Below are 20924 nucleotides of genomic sequence, written 5' to 3' on the forward strand. Positions count from 1 at the left end.
CTGACGGAACAGTGAAAACACAGATAATCAAGAAACATCCCAGAAATAAGAACACAAACCACAATCTACAAACGCATATTTTATTGTAACACTGAAAAGAATTGTAACACAATGAGGTAAGTTAAATAATCCACATCTGTGATGTTCTTTAACCACAAAATATTCACCATCTGATCGGCCACAATTCCACGAAATCTGCAAACAATGGCTAATAATGCCCTGTCAGTTCAGTTCACAGTTTAATACAAACATATTTTCTCTGTTTCTTACGAGGACAAGAGGAATACTGATAGCACAATCTCCTTTGTCTTTTAGTCACAGATCCAAACTTACCAGTTGTGTATTTGTTACTTTTTTCAAGAGATGAAACTCAGTAGAAAAGATCCCCTGAGGGAGAAACATTCTTTTGTTTTTCTGATGAGAAAGAAGCCACTACAGACACTGGCAGGCTCAGTCTGAGTTTGCTACCATTTCTGCTGATGACTTGGCACGGTCTTACAGGGCACTAGGAAATACAGTTCGGTGGCATTTCAGTTGCTGTGTACTGCAGTCACAATGTTCAAAAAGTAATCCTGTGATGCCTGAAGAGTTATTAAATGCTCCACAGACATCAGCAGCACAGGACAGCGTGTCAGCAACACCAGCACCCTGAAATGCCCTCAGAGTTTCGACCCAAGTCCTTGCTGAGAGAGTGGTCAGAGAATAGTTTCTTTGCACTCAAGGCTTTGTTCAGAGGAGGGGGAGCCCAGTGAGTTGGTGGAGGCGCTGGTTGTTTGTGGGAGATGTTTTGGACGGCGCATGGAAGGGGAGGGCGAAGAACTCAGAGCGCCACAGCTCTGGAGGTGAAGATCCTCGTGGCCGCGCTTTCTGGGGCTGCCTATGATGCGCTGGGTCATCACCTGGAAACACAGAACCACCAGAGAATCAAACGGAGACATATGCTGCCCCCTCAACTCACCTCAGCTTTATTATTTATCCCTTGAAGGGATATTTATTATGCAGTAGCTAACACAAGCATTCACAGTAAGCAAACAATAAAAAAAAATTAAAGGACATGTTTTTGTTTTGTTTTTAAAAAGTAAAAAAAAAACATAAAACAGTAAAAACGCAATAAAAACAGTAAAAATGCAATAAAAACCATAAAGTAATAAAATAAAATGAAGACAATAAATATCACACAAAATATAAGATAGACACGGACATTAGCAGCAATCTTGGTCATTCATGTAGTCACTTATAGTTCAGTGACAACAGTCGGCAGCAGCAATAAAGTCAAGTAAAAAAATGGATAAAATGCATCGCAGTACATGATAAAGTACAGCAGCAAAAATACAGTTTATTACCTCCTCTTCTCGGCATTTATAACTCAGATAGAGCTAAGCACAAAGGAGAACTTGTACCTGTTTTTGTGGCCTGGGGTACTGCCAGACAAAGGCCGGAGGGAGCGACTTCTACTCCTGGTTAAGAGGATGAGTAGCATCCAAAAGAATAGACTCTGCTTTTCTTTTAACTTGTGTATAAAAAATGTCACAAAGACTGTTGAAACACACCCCAGCTACTTTAGAGGCTACTTTTGCTATCCTCCCAAGGGAATTCTTGTCCTTGTTGCCAAGGTTACCATACCAGCATATGATAGAAAACATGATGATTGACTGGATGGAGGAACAGTAGAAGAGCTTCATCAAGGTCCTATCAACCTGAAACCTGGCAAGCTTCCTCAGACAGAATAATCGTTGCTGCACCTATCAGTCATGTGGGCTAAAATGCAGTTTGAGTCAATAAAAGTCTCTATAAATATCTGTAGCACTGATCTGCAAAATTCCAGTTAAATGTACAGTTCCAAAAGGCTGGAAGCAAGATCTGATTTGTACAAAAAAGATCATAGTTCCATTGGTATGCTTTATAACAAAACAAACCTGGTTATTATATAAATTCACTAATTAAATAGTCAGAATACATTTTTACTATAATTATGAAGTGCTTTTATCTTTACTCTTGTTTCTGTCTCAGCTGTTTTTTCTAGTTTTCTAGTATTTCTGTGGTAGTTATAGAGATATGGACAAAGTTGAGATTTATTGGGATTTTTGTATGTAACCTCTCAAAAGCCAAAGAGCCAAAGTGAATAATGCAAACTGTGACTTGTTTTTTATTTTTGAACTAAAGTTGTGACTCTTGTGAATCTTCTCAAGCCTCAAACTAAGCCCTTCTTTTCTTTAGTTAACATTTATTCTGCAATTGCCTGGCAACATCAATGTAAGCCTAAAGGTAAATTGAGGAAAATGGTACATATCAATGAAAGCATCCTGATTAGGCAGTAAATACATCGCAAACCCATAGAATTCATACTAGTTCTTAAAAAAGGCATTGTGAACAGAAACTTGAAGTTGTTTCCAAACATTTGGCCTGTAGGGTATTTAGATGCATTTTACAATTTGTGTAAATGCTGCACTTTGCTGTAGTAGGAATCAATTCTAGTGCTACTGTACTTTCATGCTGTTCAAATTACAACTATGCTGATTTATTTTCCATCAAACAAACTAGCTCTGCCTTGAATTTTCATTTATCATATCTGAAAAATAAAGACATCTTAAAGTACACAGCATTACTAGTCTAACCACCACAATTTGCTAAATACAGTACCAAGTTAATTAGTTAACAGATATTATATCCAATAACCAAGTAATTATTGATCATAAGGATCACCACCCTGTTTTAAATCTTTTAGAATATGGTGGGTTTTCATCGGGTGCAACTCTCAAGCCAAAAATAGAGAAAAACTCCCCATTTTTCATTTGTCTAAGTTAGTTTTCTGGCATGTAAAGAGCATTTTAGTCTCTCAGGGCCTCTAACATACTTAGCCCAATTTAATCATTGCTCACCGATAACCATCAAAACCAGAGGAAGGTTTATAGTTTTCTAAATCTTTTAAGTTATCACAGGTGATTTTTCATTGTCTAATCCACTTACCTGATCAATGACATTGGCACTAAAGATGGCCTCTTCCATGTGTTTCTCATCCGACTTGATGACACACTTGATGTTGTTGACAACCTGCTGGACTTCAGGAGGTAGACTGCAGCTGGAGTGCTCCAGGAACTTTGCCACTAATATTTTGGTGTCTTTGTACATCTTAAGGTCAGCCAGGGAGTGTGGGCGCTCGTGGGAGGAGTGGGTGTGGAGAGATCGGGGTTTAAGGTGGATGTCAACTTTCCTGCCCTCCTTCTGCTGCTTCCTGACGCTTACTTGACTGGGTTTGGCTCCAACTATCTCTGTTGAAACGTCTCTTGGCTCTGAAGATAAATCAGAAAGAAATACTTGAAATATATGAAATTATAGACAGTTCTAAGAACCAAGGGTGATGCTGGTGGAGTTTATACTTTAGCTGAAGACTCTTACAGCTCAGACAAAGTGAGTTTAGGATTCTTTCTCCACATGCATGCATGAATTTTAAATCATATTAATGTGGAAACTATTAAACTCCATAAAGGTCAACCTCTCACAAGTTAAGAAAAGCATCCTTGGTTTTGGATTCATGACAATGCACATCTTTTAGATAATCCAATGAGCTCATTGTGTTTTTAAATGGTTTCTTTAACTTTTGAAATATGAGAATTTTGTGTAGTCCATCAGCCCTTCATCTCAAAATTACAATAAATGGAGATTCTACATGATTTGCATTGTGACAGTTATGATGAATGAGCACTTCTTTGGGGAAGTTCGTGAATTTAGCTTGTGGTTCTGCAAGATGTATGATTTGTCCTTCAGGTTAAAGTTTTTGACAACATCAGATGTGAACACTCTGGAGCAGCAGATGTGTAAACTGCACATGTCTCATCTTCTCACCATCACATTAATTCATTTTTTGCATGCTCATACCCTGGTCTGGTGATGTATGAGCCGAGTCTTCAGCAGCAGGGTTATTTCCAGAGGTGCAGCCACAATTTTCTCCTGTAGAGGGAGACAAAAACTTAGTGCAGACCTACAACAGAGGCACTAGCTGAGGGTGCTCAGTGTTCCAACATTTCTGACAATAAAACAATGCAGTACGGCTGCCAGTGATATTTAATTTTATCATCAGTAAATCTGCCAGTTATATATTTTGATTGCTTGTTTAATCCATAAAATGTAAAACTAATGCATCAAATGTCTCAATTTGTCCAGTCAACAGTAAAAAAAAATCAATTAATAGTCAGATTATAGTGATAAAGAAACAAATAAAAACAGCAAATCATCACATTGGAGTATCTGGAACAAGAGTACAAATGTTCTATATTTGCAGCACTCACTTCCTGTCGTAGTGGAACAGGAGATTGGGTCACTGGTGGACCGGACGATGCGAGCCAGTTTGCGATACCTCCTGGCTGCTCGGAGCCCCCGAGGCCTGTCTGAGGGTGAGTGGCCGCTTTGGGCTGAGGTAGAGGGGGGCTGTGATGCAGAGGAAGGGGACCAAACACTGAAACACAGCCTGGGGCCTCGAGGCCTGGTAGGAGGTGAAGGGGAAGGAGAAGGAGCCAAAGGGCTGATAGCTGAAGTTCCACCAGAGGAAGCCACAGAGGTGGGGGAGCAAGGCTGAGGTGGTGGGGGGATGGTGACGGGGAGAGTGAGCTTCCGGCTCATCATTCGTGCTTTAATGAGGGAGTGTGTTGATGCCTTAGGTGGCTCCTCTGGTAAATGTTTGGCTGAGGCCAGCTCGTCACATATATGCATTGAGGCCCTGAATTCCTCACATGGATGTGTGTTCTCTGTGGAATCCTCCTGGTCCGGATTGCTAAAGTTTCCTGAGGACCAGTCTGGCGAGCGTTCCAGGGACTCCTGGGTGTGGGACGACTCGCTGTATCCGGTATCACTAGGACGAGCGTCGGTGTTGGTCAAGCCGCGACGGCACCGTGAGGAACCACGTGTGCAAAGCTCCAGGCTGGTGCAGCTTCCATCGGTGGGGGCGATGTGGAGGGTGCCGTAGGGAGACGAATCCGAACCCTGGACCTCCAGGGAGCACAAGTCCTCTGAGGAGCAAGTCTGGTCCTGATCGGCCACCTCTGACACCATCAGGGACGCACTGTCCACCGAGGCTGTAAAACAGAGAAAAGGGTATAATTTGCATACCTCCTAGTTGTAAAAAACATTCAACAGATCTGCAAATGTTGATCATGTCTTCACCCTGAGTGCTGAGTCCTGCAGTGGTGTTTCTCTCACATAGACTGGACTCAGTGGCCTGTTGCTCGATGCTGGTGGTGACCTGTAGAGAAGAAATCATTAGAGAAGAACACTGTTGAATAAATATGGATATTTTGCATGCACCGTATGTATTGCATAACAAGTATGTATGTGGCATATTAACCTTCAATACCACTGATTGGTCTGTAGAGGGCTCTGTAAGACCACAACATACTAATTTCTCATTTTAAAGGGCAGAGCTGCCAGTGCAGAAAACTACAGCAGCGTGTAGAGTTGAATAAGAAACTTTAATTAGACTCGCTAATGCCCTTTTCAAGGTGCAGTGTGACACGTGTGAGTTCATATGACTTGCTTTGTAGAATCACAGAGGATCTTATGCCTGAAGTCATCGGCTGATTCTCCTCTGCCCTCTATCTGTTCTCTCACACAACCGATCGATTGCAGCCAGCTTACATTAGTTTCTTTTACAGAGCTTACTGCAAGTCTATTTCAGGTGAGAAAACCTTCTGTTGATTCCTATTTGAGGGACATGGTTTAAAATAGATACGAAGGGAGCTACAGATTTAACATGTATAATGGGACAGTGGATTGAAAGCACAAGGTGTTAAATGATGTTGAGAACACAATAGAAGATAAAAGGATCTGCTTGCACATGGGACCGGTATTTTTAGTGTCGAACAATGAGATGCAGCAAAAGCTTTAACTTGAAAAAAGAAGCTGTGATCACTTTGACATGACAGTCGAAGCAGTAAGTCTGAAACAGCGGATGATACTTAGCTTAAATTTGCAGCATTTTTACTGAGAGAGTTGACAGGCAACATCCAAAAACTAATATTAAATAAATATATACTATAGTAGTAATACTGTTTTCACACGTTAGTAAAAAAAGACCACAATTTAGGGCTGAATACATAAATAATGTATAAGATTTTTTTACTACAGCTCATTTGGAAAACAAGCCGTATGTGCAGTTGCCTTTGCAGATTACTGTTGTTCTAAGGACAGAGTTGTTTGCTTTTCCTCACCTGGCTTGCAGGGGTTTGACCCACCACAGACTCATATGGAGGTGGCAGGTCAGTCGGGTAGAGGGTCCCTGGGCTGTTGATAGGAACCCCATAAATGGCACTGAAGGGAGAATGAGGGAAGTCCAGATGGAGGCCTCTGCCAGAGACATAAAATCATAATTTCATCAACCAGTCAACAAAACTGAAAATCCAAATCATATTTCAGAAAACAGGAATAAAAAGAGTGGAGAGTGAGCTGAGTCACACAATGTTTAAGAAACTAGCACAGCCTGTGTGGATATCTGGGTCAAAAAATACAGTACAGTCTATTAAAACATCAGGAAGGAACGGATGTAAGGCATCCTCTTGTCTCCAACACTCCAGTCCAGTATCGCTGCTGCATTATTCCACGTGCGCCACCACTGTTTCATATGCTGCCAATTAAGAATAAGCAGCCACGCGTGCTGTCATATCTTTTAATTACAACCCCATTCTCCTCTAAAGTGGCAGAGCATGAAATACAACCTGAGAGTTTCCACCAATCATTCGAGGCATGATGATGTCATGACACATCTCTGGCCCCGAGCAGGGACACCATAAATGCTTCCTCTGCCTTGTATATATTTATGGCATAATTGACTAACAGATGGGGCTTCCTGCCAAATGGCTACAACGGCAGCACTCTCTCTCGTAAGACTGAGAAAATGGACGGGGTGATGAGGGAGGGGTCAACGAGATCTTCCACAGAATCATGGATGACCATGGACGAATGTAATAAAAGCTGGGAGGGTGACGGCGAGATAAGAAATAAATATTTCCCATTGTCTGTTTAATATGACTGTTTAGTCTCTGGATGCAAATGACGCTTCTAGAATCTGTATATTCACCACCTAACAGGAAATTCTGTGGTGGTTTACAGCAGTCTGCATTAAATATAAATGCTAAAGCAGTCTTTAACCTGACTGCGTCTCTTTATGATGATACCATACCATACCTGTAAGAAACTGCATTGAACTCCATCCTTATAGCTCCTACTAAACTAGATATCATGTTTTCTTATTTTCTTTAGTGTGCAAGCTCCTAATCCACAGCCTTTTGGCTCCACAAATTTCTGTCCAGTGCAATCAAGTTTTCTAATAACATTAACAATCATTACAACTCTATTCATCAAACTAACACCCCTTTGATGTCACATGTAGACCCTCAGGACCCAAATAATGCCATTGGAGGATGTAGTACTATACATTTATAGACAGTTCACAAATATTATACAGATCTTGCATCATTGCATCAAGTTTCTTGACTGGAAACTTGAAGAAAAGCAAGCCTTTAAGCTTGACGATGAATTGTCATTGAATCCTCTTGCAGATATGAATGCAGTTAAAGGAGGCATAACAAACTTCTGATCACTTGCAGCAACTTGCACACTTCTAGCGTCATCACACCTTGCAGAACATATTGAGGTTGGTTCCTTAGCAGTATTACATTGGATTTCCCACTAAGTTATACAATAAAAATCAAATCCCAGAAACAACATCTAATTGATTTTTCTAGGAAAACATGCTGCGGCTTGATACCTAATTTGAATTGCTGCCCTCTGGGGGATGAATTAAGCTGCCTTTTACATAAGAAATAATATTTACAGCGAGTGATGTATTGCTGCTAAAAAAACAGTTGCTTACACTCACTGCCGTTGATTTGTAATTTCTTTGTCACATTAAATCTGTTATAATATGCTGTGGACAAAAATAAAAAGGTGCAGCTTCCACTAAATACAAGAAAAGATACAAAATGTGATAGAAATTTGCCCAAGTATTTTTGCACAACAACGCACATTTTTAAAGTGGTGTTGATTTACAGATAGACTAATGTGTAAATATGAACTGTCTTGTGATCACTGGAATGTAGTTTTTAGCAAATTACAATTTTTTTTACTGCATCCTCCTTTTAAAGTCTCTACATTTCCCAGAGGATGCCACCAGAGTTGAAGATGTGATGCTGATCAGTAGTATTCTGCCTCTCACCTCTGTCCATCCATGGAGGGGGTGCAGGTGTACTCTGGGGGGTAGTATGGTGGAGGAGGGATGGGAGGAATAAACTCATCAAAGTCCAGCGTTTGGTGCAGGATGGTTCCATGGGGGGTCATACAGTCAGCATTTAGGGCTCGAGCTCTGTGTGGCATAAACTGAAACGCAGCATAAAAAGAATCATTATCAGGCCTTTATTACATACAGTACTGAGTCCTTTGTTGTTAATTTATTATTCTAAACCACAACTTATCCAGGGGCAAATTATGAGGCAAATGTGATTTTTTTTTTATTGCACCATCTGGTTGATATTCCAAGCAATTACATGTATTTAGATCTAGGTTGTAGTATGAAGTTGTGTGGCTCAGGAGGCCTTAACAGAGGGTTTTCTTAAAGCGTTGCACATTTAGTCTCCTCACTCAGACTTTTCTAAATGGGACATCTTTCCAGTCACAGCCAACCTGCTTTTCTAATCTACTGGCTGCCACTGTTGCTATTGACTTGGCTAAATTTACTGAGCTAAACAAAAGGTTAGCGCCTATTGTGGTACATGGGAAACGAGGCCAGTCTTGGAAACGTGATAAGACTGTTGGAGATAAGACAGGCTGCTTTTGTTCTTTACTGCTCTGAATCAAAAGTTGGATGGTACCAGGTTCACTTGTTTTAATTTATAGGTGTGTTTCTGTTCATATATGTGCTCTGGTGTTTGTGTTGATCATTCTATTATTCATGGAACATTTCCACAACATGTGTCATGGTTTATATACATGCTGCCTACACAGAATAAGGTTAAAAGGTTCCTAATTCATTTGTCAGTAGACAGTACCACCAAAATGCATTTAGGTCTTCAGGTCTTCGCAGTAGGGATGCTTTAAGAATGGTCTGTGTGGATCTAAGAAAATTTATGTCAGACATTGAGGCAGTCTGCTCTAAATTAAAGCCCCATGTCAAGATAAGAATGATTTTCCACTTGCACTTAAATGTTTAAACTCAAACAATTTCTGATAAATTCATCTTTGGCCTCTTATTGTATGTCTCTTATTCAGTAAAAAAAGATATGAGACAAGTTTATTTCTATGGTTCAAAACATTTGAAGGTATTTTCTGGTGATTTATCCAAGTTTAAAAAACATTAAAGCTTAACATTAGATAAAAGTACATAAAAATCAGGATTATGAATAGATGAGTGATTTGTTTTCATAATAGCAGTTGGATATAATGATATTGTTTGCATCTGGCTACATTACAGACTTTGCAGAACTCCGAATTCATTCATTTGCAGGAGCCAAGTTGGATTTAAAACTCATTTTTCTGGCTACTTCACAAAAAATATCACTGCTGATTACCAGCCTGCTGTCAAACCAAATTTCACATGCAGCCCAGAGCACCGGTTTTGATATTCCAACTCATTTAAGTATGTAGAAAAAAATGACAGCATGGCTCATTAAAGGTGCAAAACACAGCTGCAACAGAAACTACTGTTCAGCTACTTCATATTTTGTATAACATTGACAGCACTGCTCTACCATTTGAGTTGTTGATGTGTTTGGAGACATGCAATTACTATTGTTGGTGTGAAACACACAAGGGGAGCTCGGCCATGATAATTTCCCTCATGGCTGAAATCATTTAGCTGTTGGTAATCATTCCATTGTTCCACATAAAATGACAAAACAGGGTCAAACTGAGGCTGGTGCACCTTTTTTGGGGAAAAATCCAGACTTGTTCTTCAAAGCCAGCATGTTTTTGTGATGCAGAAGGACACACAGAGAGAGGTCCTTTGGTAACTGCCCTTCAATGTGTGTTGATTCTAACTTGTATTTACTGAGCAGGATGATTCAAACACTATCCTCCAGTATTCAAAAATAGATAAAGGTTGCCACAAACAGCATGTGTTTGCCCCGATAATAGAAATTGTCCGACTAACAAAAACAGCTAACTTTTAACTGCAGGGTGGTCAGTGGAAAGCAAATAAAGTCATCTATTGCCTGCCTTTCCATCACACTCACCATCTGCAGCACATCAGTCGAGACCATCTGCATACAGCACATTGCAGTGGCGAGAGCGCACACTATGGTGGAGATGACGTTAAGGGCACATACGCTGAACAGCAGCTCCTAAAGGAGAGAGAACGGGGAGACTGTTAGAGGAACAGGCAACAAAAGAAGAGAAACGTGTGACAAATGAGAGAAATTATCAGGGTGTAGGGTGGGAAGGTGAGGAGAGGAAACAGGAGGAAATGAGCTAAAGATGAGGTGAATGTAAAAGAAGAGGAGAAAACACAGAGAAGGCGTGAAGGTGACACAAACAGCAGTGACGCCATCAGTAAGGTAACCAAGTTTAGAAAGCCACAGCAGGGTTTCACTGCAGTGAGACAACTCTTATATCTGGTTTAGTGAGACAACCGCAGGACGCTAATCTGCATTGTTAAAAAAATTGTAATGTTGAAGGCCGATAAAGAGAAATATGATGTCTGCGTTTTCAGGGAATGTTGCAAACTAATTCAATAATAGGGAAAACAAGCTCATAAACATCCAAGGTTAAGCGTGAACACACACACACACACACACACACACACACACACACACACACACACACACACACACACACACACACACACACACACACACACACACACACACACACACACACACACACACACACAGGGGCGATGCAGTGAGCACCGAGGGGACAAACCAGTATTTAATCTGTCAGCAAAAATAAATGGGCATGCTGGTGAAATACTAGCCCAGCACCCTGAATCAGAGGAGAGACTTATGACTGCAGTCCTATTATGTTGCTGCTTGTGCTCTAAAAGACAGAAAATAATCTCATTTAAGTGGCTGAATTTTTTAAACTAAGTCAGGTTTTGTATGTCCGAGAGAAAAAAAGTTTAATAACTGTGCTGTGTGAATTAATTTCCTGAAGAAGAACAAAGCAGCAGCAATAACATCTGCCTAAAAAAGAAATGGATTTGGGAACAGTGTCTGTCTGGTACACACAATGTGCTGAGCAGACAGAGGAAGATAGCAGCTTCTATTGCTGGTCCCCAAAATAAGAAAAAGTAAATATGATTTGTATATTTTAAAGACTACAATCCCAACGCTGACATTCCTCTTTATAAATAATCTGTTAAATGAATTCACTTACATTATCATCATGCTGTTATCAGGATTATCATGATCAAACAGAGCGAGAGTGGCAAAAGATGAGGGAGGAGGAGGAAGGGAGCAAGATGGGTGAGACTTTGGATGTTTAAATATGTCACAGCAAAACCAAGTGGAGATGTATTCTTAGCACATGCATCTGCAATCACACTGCTGCGCACCCACACAGGCGCATAAATGCTTAGCAGACACACTCAGCAGCGTCTGTGAATACATCAGTATGATTTCTTAAAGTCAAGAACAGAGGAGACTAGAATTAATTCTCCCTGCATTTCTTTTTGTGGACACAGGTTCACAAATGAAGCTCACAAAGAGTTTTCCAGCCTGTCGCACAGATTATTCCCCAGATTCAGGAGGCACGTAATTACCAGCGACATTACAGCCCCCGACTTGTGTTAGTCCTGCGGAGAGGACGGCTGACAGACCTGCTGAAGTTGAGGTTTGTTGTTACAGAGCGGGTTTATTAACCCTCATCCTGTTGACAGAGATCACCTGTGATACTTTTTGTTAAATCTTAAATGGGGGTTTGGCACGACTTTGCCAGCCATTTAGTGTCCAGTAACTTTATATCATTGTTTTCTGCATCTATTTTAATTACAGCTTTCAAAAATACCATTGTACTGAGGTCCTAAAGGAAATTCTGTTAGCATTTTTGAAGGACACACACAGAATACCTCAATTTTGTCTGTCAACAACCCCAAATACTTCTCTTGCCTCAATACATGGTTCAATATACAATTGAGGGACTTTTGAAGTCCATGGAACACATCTTGTATACATTTTCATAAAAAAAAGCGAATGTTTTTTATGTTTACTATGATCATGTCTTCACAAATTCCATAATTCTTTATTATTAAAACAATCATTTATGATTAAAAAAAATACTGGAGCTCACTAAAATGTCAACTAAATAACCACCTTCAAATTAGCTACACAATAATAAAATCAGCTGATTCAAAAATTGCTTTGATTGTATTCTTTTTATTAAGTTGAGATAATCATGACAGATATTTCTTTTTGGGCAATATATCAAATTTCATATGGAAAATAACAAATTGTATCTGTGTTCAAGAAATCACTTTTAACTAAGTTCCCCATTACAAAAACACCACTCAAGGAAGTGTGGTAATTCCAGATCACATGACCTGCTCCACATGATGTCATTTCCTCCTGAAGAAAAGACTGACAAGACTCCAAGGCTTTCTGAGTTATTTAATATAAAGTAGTGTGTGAGTCAAGTGTGGATTAATCACGTCAACAAGTTTACTACAATATCTTTATGAATAACTTTCAATTTAAATTTTACTCAGTTGTAATCTTTCTGTAAAAATACCTTGTGGTGTTTGGTTATAGGCGGCCATGTTGATTTTAGACCTGAAAACAGCAAAAATGGCCACTATGATACCTGTCAACTATGTTACAAAAAGTCCTGGTAGAACAATTTATCACAATCAGAATATATTTTTTGTCTTCCATTATACAGTTTACAAGATAAAACCAAAAAAGTGTGTCATGCATGTGATTAACATGAAGTATGAGCATGATCAAGACATGGTGCCAGTGATGGGGAAAGCGTCTATTTTGACTGTCATGTTTAGAATATATTTCTTGATATTTTGCTATGATGCTTGTTTCGTCTGTGATGCCACTCTGCAGTCATTGTATGTTCAATATGACGATGAGGGTTAAAGAAGCTTCAAGCTTGATGCAACTTTTTACCACCCAGTCGCCACAACTTGCTTCCATTTCTTTAGAAGTTTGTTTTTCTAAAATGGATAAAGTTGGCATTTGAGCTGTTCAGATTTGCCAGCTTTACAACTGTTTTTCAAACATGTTTGATACCCAGTAACTAGTTGCCAAAGATCAAATCTGTGTGTGGTGGGAGTTGGAGCAGAGACGATGCCAAATTGAACCACGCTGACATTGTGCAGTGCCAACTATAAAATACAACCTAATACATGCTTGCTTTGGAAAACTAACAGTTTTGGAACATGTTTTGTGTTGGAGGGAGGACTTGTGGACGGAGCACAAGCTGGTCAGACTTTTTAAACGTGGAAAATCACCATCAGCTATTAAACAGAACTGGTGTTAAGAGACTGTCGCTGCTTTTAGTTTAGTGACAATTTAGGTTACAAGGTTAAAATGGGTTGTTGGTTGGCAGAGTAGAAAGACTATCACTACTGAATGACTGTTGTACCCCAGTAACAGTTTACATTACTGCCTTTTAACCTTTTTAGTCCTGAGATACTTAAATGTGTGTCAGAATGATATGATGTATGACGAACAATTGACATATTGCATTGTAAATTGTTGTGAAACTGCATAAGGGCAAGAAACCTGAAATTATTTTGAGAGAGAAAGCATTGTATATCACAGAAGAGTTTAGTTTCTTTAATTTTATTGAGCTCTAAGTTATTAGACTGACTTCACTTCACAACATTGTTTTTCAACAATGCATGCAATTGCACGTTAACCTTTAGACAAAATAGAAAATGACTGCACCAATATAAAACCTCAAACAGCAATGATAATCATCAGACATGGACAAAATGAAAAAAATGAAAAAACTAGACTGCTCCTTGTATTTCGACCTTCTGCCTAATCTGGCCACAGCCTCATGGTGGCAGATTGTACAGAGGCCTTAATTGGTTTTTCACTTCACTGATACTCAACTGTTCTCTCTCGAACCGTGAAGTTCTCGACCAGACACAAACTACACACATGCCTCAATTAGCTGCTCCCTACAGCTCCCCAAAATACGACAGGTTTGGAGTAACAAAGCGGTGCACCCTAGTTTTCTGCAGCCACCGTGGCATTCCTGTTAATAGTCTCACTGCTGGTCTCATTACTGTCCTGGTTTTATGACAGAAAACCCAGGGCTTCCCTCTAGATGCCCTACAGCAGAGATTTTCTAACCTCCAGTGACAGGAAGCAGCATCTCTCTGTGATGCCACCTCCTATAAACTAATAAACACAAATGCGCAGTAGGAAAGGAAAAGCATTTCTCATGTTCTCTATACAACAGGTCTTAAATATGGAAGATTTTTGTTATGGCCTAGGAAGATTTTGCTATGCAATTCAGGTGGATCACTCTCTGTCTGTCTTTCCCAACCAGCGATTCTTAACCTGAGGGGTCACCGCAACACTGCAGCAGCAAGTTAATATTTAATAAAAATCCATTTTTTTGTTTGTGTCTTTGCTTTGAATGAATTCATCAAATATTTGCACAGTGGCACCACTTTTAGATCAGTGTAGTTGGACTAGACTGACATCAAGCGATTCCTGGCTGATACTTTCACATTCAGATTTCATGATCTGATTGGGAGACTTCAGGGAAAACGCTCTGTTCCTCATCCTCTCTGATAAAACAGAAGCAGGGAGCAGAAGGCTCTTGCAGTAGTTCTTCATTTGTCTAGACAGTGTTGCATTCCCATTACTGGATAATTTTCAGAGCAACAACAATGCGTCAAATGCTGACTAACAGCTTGTTGTCAGGGCTCACTGCGTTAGAATGCACATGCAGTTTCATTTCCCAGAGAAGCAGACAATCTGGTGCAGAGGAGTAGACTAGAAACCTTTTGCAGTGACAAATTTGACAGAAATTCCTATTGGATTGGAAGAGCCATTGATTGATGTCGTAACCGATACTGCTCTGAAGTTGAGGTTTGTGGGGAAGCCATTAGCTGAAATTTGGATGTCAGTGCGAAGTGAATACCAAGGACTGGATGAATTTCAGTGTCAGTGAGGCTGAAAGGCAAGCACAGAGATCTTTTAATCTTTCTTTTGATCCGTCAAGTTCAGTCATGATTATACATCTTATTGTGTTGTCAGAACATTCACACTGTCGTGTTTTAAATCATCGGCTATGCACTACATGTCTAAACTTTGCTGTTTCAAGGACGGCTGCAGTCATTAAACTGTAGAAAACGAGAAGAAATTCAATTGCTCCTTGCAGAGTTTTGCCTGAGAGCCATTATGGATGGACGTTACTGACTCCAAAGTTGACACCCATCATTTCGGACTCAGGACACCCCATCAGGGCTTCACAACAGAGCCGACAAAGACAGAGCGATGACACACATGACTTTATGTCTTACTTTTGACAAGTGTAAAGATGACAAAAGATCAGTAGCTGGCAGCTGACATGCATGTTCTGCTTCCATTAGGGGAAACACCAACTTTCCCAAACCTCTGAACGAGAAGACAAGATAAAATCAAACCTGATGTGTTGTGGCCTTCAGATTTTATTGTATTTTACAAACATATTGGACTGTTCTCCGTAAACCTAACCAAATAGCAAAAGTTCAGTTGTCTGTTTTTGCACTTTAAAGTAACCTGCAGAGAAGCTGATGAAAGATGCCAGCGTGACATTTATATGTATGTCACTCTGAGGTCAGTGTCATTATTTGCTCTGAATACAAATGGATAAAGTCTCGCTGTGGACAGATGTCACTCTGTCTTCTACTTACGGAAGACAGAGGAGGAAAATAAGCTGAAAATGAAATGGAATGAATGCAAAAATCACTTGGCAAAACAACCGCTGATTTCGGATGGGGAGAGCAAACTGTGCCAACACACACCACAAAAACAACAAGCAACAGGCACTAATACCAAGGCAGTTGGTGAGAAGTTTGCCCATTGTGTGTTCATGCAGGGAGTGAAGAGATGTGACTCAGCACCTTCATTGTATTTACATAATAAATACATTCACTGTGAACTGGCTGAGTGAAATATCTTCACTGTCGATTTATGTATCTTGCTGTGCAGCTTTTGATTGTACAGACTCTTTTCTGCGATAAAACTGACATTGTTGTACACAGCATTGAACATAAACCAACCTGTGTGCTACTGCTGTAAATTTAGTTTTCTCAGTAGTCTAAAAGCAAACTGCAAGCATCGAGTGAGCCAAGAAATATTTATGGTGGCTTCATCTGAGCTCATTTTTGTTATGCTAATGCATCTGCATCATGGATGTGAGAAAGTGCATTTCTTTGATTTCCCTTGTGAACATAATGTACATAATGCCATCATAAATCCTGCCTGGAGAGGGAACATAATAACACCTCCACATAAACTGTTTAACATGTTGCTCACCACATATTTAACCTCCAGAAGATACCTTGCCCCAGGTCAATCCGGTTAGCGAGTTACAGAGCAAGGTTACACATCCACCCCCTTCACAGGAAATCACAAATTACCTCAATACTCCCCCTCACTGATGACTTACAGCCGCAGGCAGAGTAATGAAAAAAAAAAACGGGATGGAAATTAAAAGTGTCTGCGAAGAGTGAATGGCACATATCAGCACCAAAGTGGATTGCCTTTTTCAAGAAAAAGAAATCACAGAAGAGCTGCTGTTCTTCAAGAAAACAAGAAAGTTTAAGTCTGCCTGCTTTGATAGTTCAGCACTCCCCATATGCTGCTGTTTTTAAGTGACAGAGGAACTATATGGCAAATGCATCATGAGTTCATTAGGATAGGTGACAGTCTAACAGCCATCTGAAATGGCCAAGGACTCCGGGGACTCGGGCATGACAGCTTCCCCTTAGACATAACTCAAGACATCTGACTACTTTGGCACTTAATAAAGGTTTATAGCACCAATTCCCCATCTCTTTTAATGAGTTATGATCACAATGACAAATGTGCTTGATCTTTCCTCTTTTCATAAGCATGCTTCATTCTAAGAAGTCTTTTATTTGGTTATCAATGTTTTATAATCAATCAGGGACATAAAATGAATGGATATGATTGTCGTTATCCAATAACGGCACCGAAAGACACACTGTATTTCATCCCTGTGTACACTCGGAGTCAAGATAATCTACCGAGATCATGGACCCGCAAGCTCCAGCCTGCCCAGGCTAGATACACACTGCATATTAAGGGCTCTGCCTCTTGGGTAAGACGAATGCTGTTGCCACCTCCTGCCCAATTAATCTGATTCATATTGTTTTGTAATATCCACACATGCGGTACGCTGCAGAGAAAACTTGTAGATGTGAGTTTGGAGTACTGGCTGTGGTTCAAGCTAAAGCTATTATTCCGATTAGAGAATCGGAGAAGAGTCATCTGATGGCTTTGTGAAGTTGTATTTAAGTTGTTCTGTGTGTGCATTTTTTTTGGGTTCCTGCCCATGAACAAGAGCTGCAAATTAACTGCTAACTATCTCCGGTGTGATTACTTTTAATTGTGCACTTTCCCTGCAAAAATGAACAACAAAATAATTAAGATAAAGTACACAGCTTTGAGCTAAATGCTAAAGTCAGCACATTAACACGCTCACAACTGCATTCCCAACATGCCATTAATCACTGAAAATCTAAATATAGGGTGTTATCCTGCTGTCTTTTACAGAAAAAAAACCTAATGAACACTGAGGGAATGTCACATTTGAGAGGTATTTGACCATACACATGAATAAAATATTGGACCTTATGATGAGATGAAATTCATCCTGATGAGTATATGAAGGTCTGAACCAAATTTAACAGCAAAAACCCCTGTAGTCGATGAGATATTCTACTACAAAACACACCTTGTGGTTTCGATCACAGAAAATACCCTGGAGTATAACATTTAATGAAAATCTATCCTATAATTTTGATGATTTTTAAGACATCATTGACTGTCATTGATAATCCTCACTAAAAACAGAGAAGTAAAATCTCAGTATGTAATGTCTGTAGATGAAATCAAGTAGTTTGTGGTATTTCATAGACCCATATCCTTTTCCCCCACATTTACTTCAACAAGATTCCAATTTCATAACCCGGATTGCAATAATACAAGTAAGAAAGGAAACAAAGAAATATATGGAATACGGTGTTTACGATTCAGATGGACACTATGAGATGTGGAGTTGGATTCACTCGTGGCATTCATCAAGGGAATGAAAAATCAAAGCAAAGGGTGGCCATTTTGAAGAATCGAAAAAATAAAGCATGTTCTGACTTGTTTCACACGTTTTTGTTTACTACATAATTCCATATGTGTTCATTTATAGTTTTGATGCCTTCAGTGACAATCTAGAATGTAGTCATGAAAATAAAGAAAAACTATTAAACAAGAAGGTGTGTCCAAACTTTTAACTGATAGTGTACACGAAAAACTCAACTTATAGCTTGATTTGAAAGAACAGCTTTACTAGTCCGCTCCATTTTACCTAGGAATCTAATGAGAATCAGTCTTAGGGAGAGTGTTTTAATGTCAAAATACCAATGTTCTCATCTTCACCATTAAGCAAACGCATGCCAGCTCCCACCCACCTTGAGACGGAGGCGTATGGTGTTGCAGTCCCTCAGTGGATTCAGCTTCAGCGTCTCTCCCAGGTTGTTGCAGCTCGAACTCTGCTTCTGTAGCTCGCAGCAAACACACACTCCATCGCTGTCAAACTTGAGCTGGGGGGGAGGAGGGGAGAACACACATCCACACTCATGCATGCACGCCACATACACATAAACACACACACACACACGCACACAGACAGACACATACACAGACACATGCACAGATCAGACCTGAGCTTGGTGTTCTGAAGTAATTCATCCTGAAACGTGTGGATGATGCATTTACTCTCGACATGAACTGTATTCTCAATTACAGCATGCAGTCGAGTTGTTAGCTTGGGAGATACAGAAAGTAATGTAAAGTGACTGAGAAAGGCTGCCGCACGTGTACAGCAAGACAAAGAAGCGTGAGATATGATGGGAGTGATTCGAGGTAGAACACACCTCTGCTATGTGTCCCAGATTGTGAGAAAGCAGGACATGAACCCAACAAGTATGGGTTAATTACATTGGGGAGAGGAGATGAGGAACGTTAATATTTCAGACACGACTGGGGGAGGATCCCCAGGGAGCCGCATGAAGCCGAGAAGTTGGTGTAGTCGGCTGGTCCCCCTTGCGTAAGGAGAAAAGCTGCTTATAGTGTGGAAGTGGTCGGGTTAGTGGGTTGGGTGCTGATGAATCACCATGGAACTGATAGGAACCCCCGGCGATATGAATCCAGCTTAAAGCAAATCAGCATCTCATTATGAAAAGTTTGGAAAACAAGGCCGTGATGTTTTGATTACTTTGAGGAATGGGAGTTCAAAGTTTTCTACTCCACTCTATCTAAAAGTGCTTCAGACTAATCGACAGTGATGGAAGCTGGCTGCGGTAGACAGAAAAAAGCAAGAAGGAACATTGTTTACATATATAGATATCAGCGTACACTTTCAAGCCCTCAAAGGCATCTGTAGTGTTGTACTCAATTGTGGAAATGAAAAGTGATCGAAATAGCTGAAAAAATAGCTTGAATGAGAAGTATAAATCCCACCAACTTTCTCACCTCTACACAGCTGACCAGTTGTGGTGTGAAGTGTGTCAGAATGCCAGTTTTAGAAAGGTGCAGATATTGTTGCAGACGGCTTCGCCCCCATTTCTGACACCAGAATGCTTTGGGGAGAGAAGATCCGCAACAAGAACTGACAAGCAACTTCTGGTGAAGTACACCAGACCCTTTAATGTAGCCGTACGTCTGAATGCACTGTTAAAGTTCTGATATCTTAGAATCTGCTGCCTTAGTTTTGGCTACTCTTTTATAAATGGTCTCCAAACTTTGTCCGACCGCAACATCAAATAACTGCATTAGTCTGAGAAAGTTTTCTTATCTGTAGTTTAGTAATCTTTGATGCTGGCAAAGATGGATGTGATAATCATGAGTCATTTGTCATCAACAGACAAATAGTTCAGTTCTTTTCGGTGCTGACTCAGTTCTGCAGCCTGTTTAGAACAGCAGTGCTGCCTGTCAGCTCCCCATGAGCTGACATTCAGAAATGTGGACTCAAATGGAAACAACAAGGAACACATGCCTGCTACACACTGACAGCTAAATTACCGGTTTTACTGTTGATACAAACTACACCGACAAATATTAAGTCTTGCAAGTGACATCCTAGCCTCTGAAGTGATCCACCTTCAGCCATAAACCCTTTGAGCACTGCACTGTTTTCACCTTTGGACACAGACATACGACTACAAGTGTTATTGATGGCGTGTGACAATATGATGCCTGTTATGCTTTTGTTTGAGTGGAGGCTAGACTACTCAGAAATGTACTCAACTGGCATCTAAACACTGAAAATAAAGAAATTAAAAATGTTGCAATTTAAAGTCCTTTCTTGTTGTTTTTTTTGGCTAAATGTGCACAGTTTTTTAACAAACAGCAAACATCTGGAAACTAGAAGAATATCTAACTTATAGAAAGAGAAAATCATGTTGATCGGACATTGAGCATTAATAAATTCAGCCTTTTGTGCATTAAATTTTGTTGAATCTTAACCATCAACTGCCAAACACGAAAGCGTCAATCAGATTCCCTAATTTGATTCAAAGGTCTATTGTATCGGCCAATGGGACTGCATCTTTTCTTCCACCATCAGTAGGATATAAGAAAAGCTTTCAGGCTTCAAAAGCTGACATCAAATGACTTGTTAAGATGGACATCTTTTTAGTCCACATTGCTTGAGTGTGAATCTGAAGCTGACGAGTGCATGGGTTAAGGTCCAGT

General features: G+C 40.1%; 1 protein-coding gene across 2 annotated transcripts in view; it reads right to left on the reverse strand.

Moving 5' to 3' along the window:
- Positions 1 to 66: 66 nt before the first annotated feature.
- The window catches only part of fam189a1 (family with sequence similarity 189 member A1), a 104187-nt gene continuing 83329 nt past the window's right edge, over positions 67 to 20924 (reverse strand). Inside the window, exons 4-12 of one of the 2 annotated variants that reach the window (XM_022194767.2) lie at positions 18641 to 18805; positions 10215 to 10322; positions 8204 to 8364; positions 6201 to 6336; positions 5158 to 5236; positions 4287 to 5069; positions 3877 to 3948; positions 2968 to 3290; positions 67 to 899 (exon numbers count right to left, since the gene is read on the reverse strand). In XM_022194767.2, coding sequence (XP_022050459.2) covers positions 696 to 899; positions 2968 to 3290; positions 3877 to 3948; positions 4287 to 5069; positions 5158 to 5236; positions 6201 to 6336; positions 8204 to 8364; positions 10215 to 10322; positions 18641 to 18805 — 2031 coding nt within the window. In that variant the 3' untranslated portion in view covers positions 67 to 695. The remainder of the gene's footprint in view (positions 900 to 2967; positions 3291 to 3876; positions 3949 to 4286; positions 5070 to 5157; positions 5237 to 6200; positions 6337 to 8203; positions 8365 to 10214; positions 10323 to 18640; positions 18806 to 20924) is intronic. The other variant, XM_022194768.2, reaches the window with a different exon arrangement.

This window comes from Acanthochromis polyacanthus, chromosome 2 (genome assembly GCF_021347895.1).
Source record: "Acanthochromis polyacanthus isolate Apoly-LR-REF ecotype Palm Island chromosome 2, KAUST_Apoly_ChrSc, whole genome shotgun sequence".
In the NCBI taxonomy this organism is placed as follows: Eukaryota; Metazoa; Chordata; class Actinopteri; family Pomacentridae; genus Acanthochromis; species Acanthochromis polyacanthus.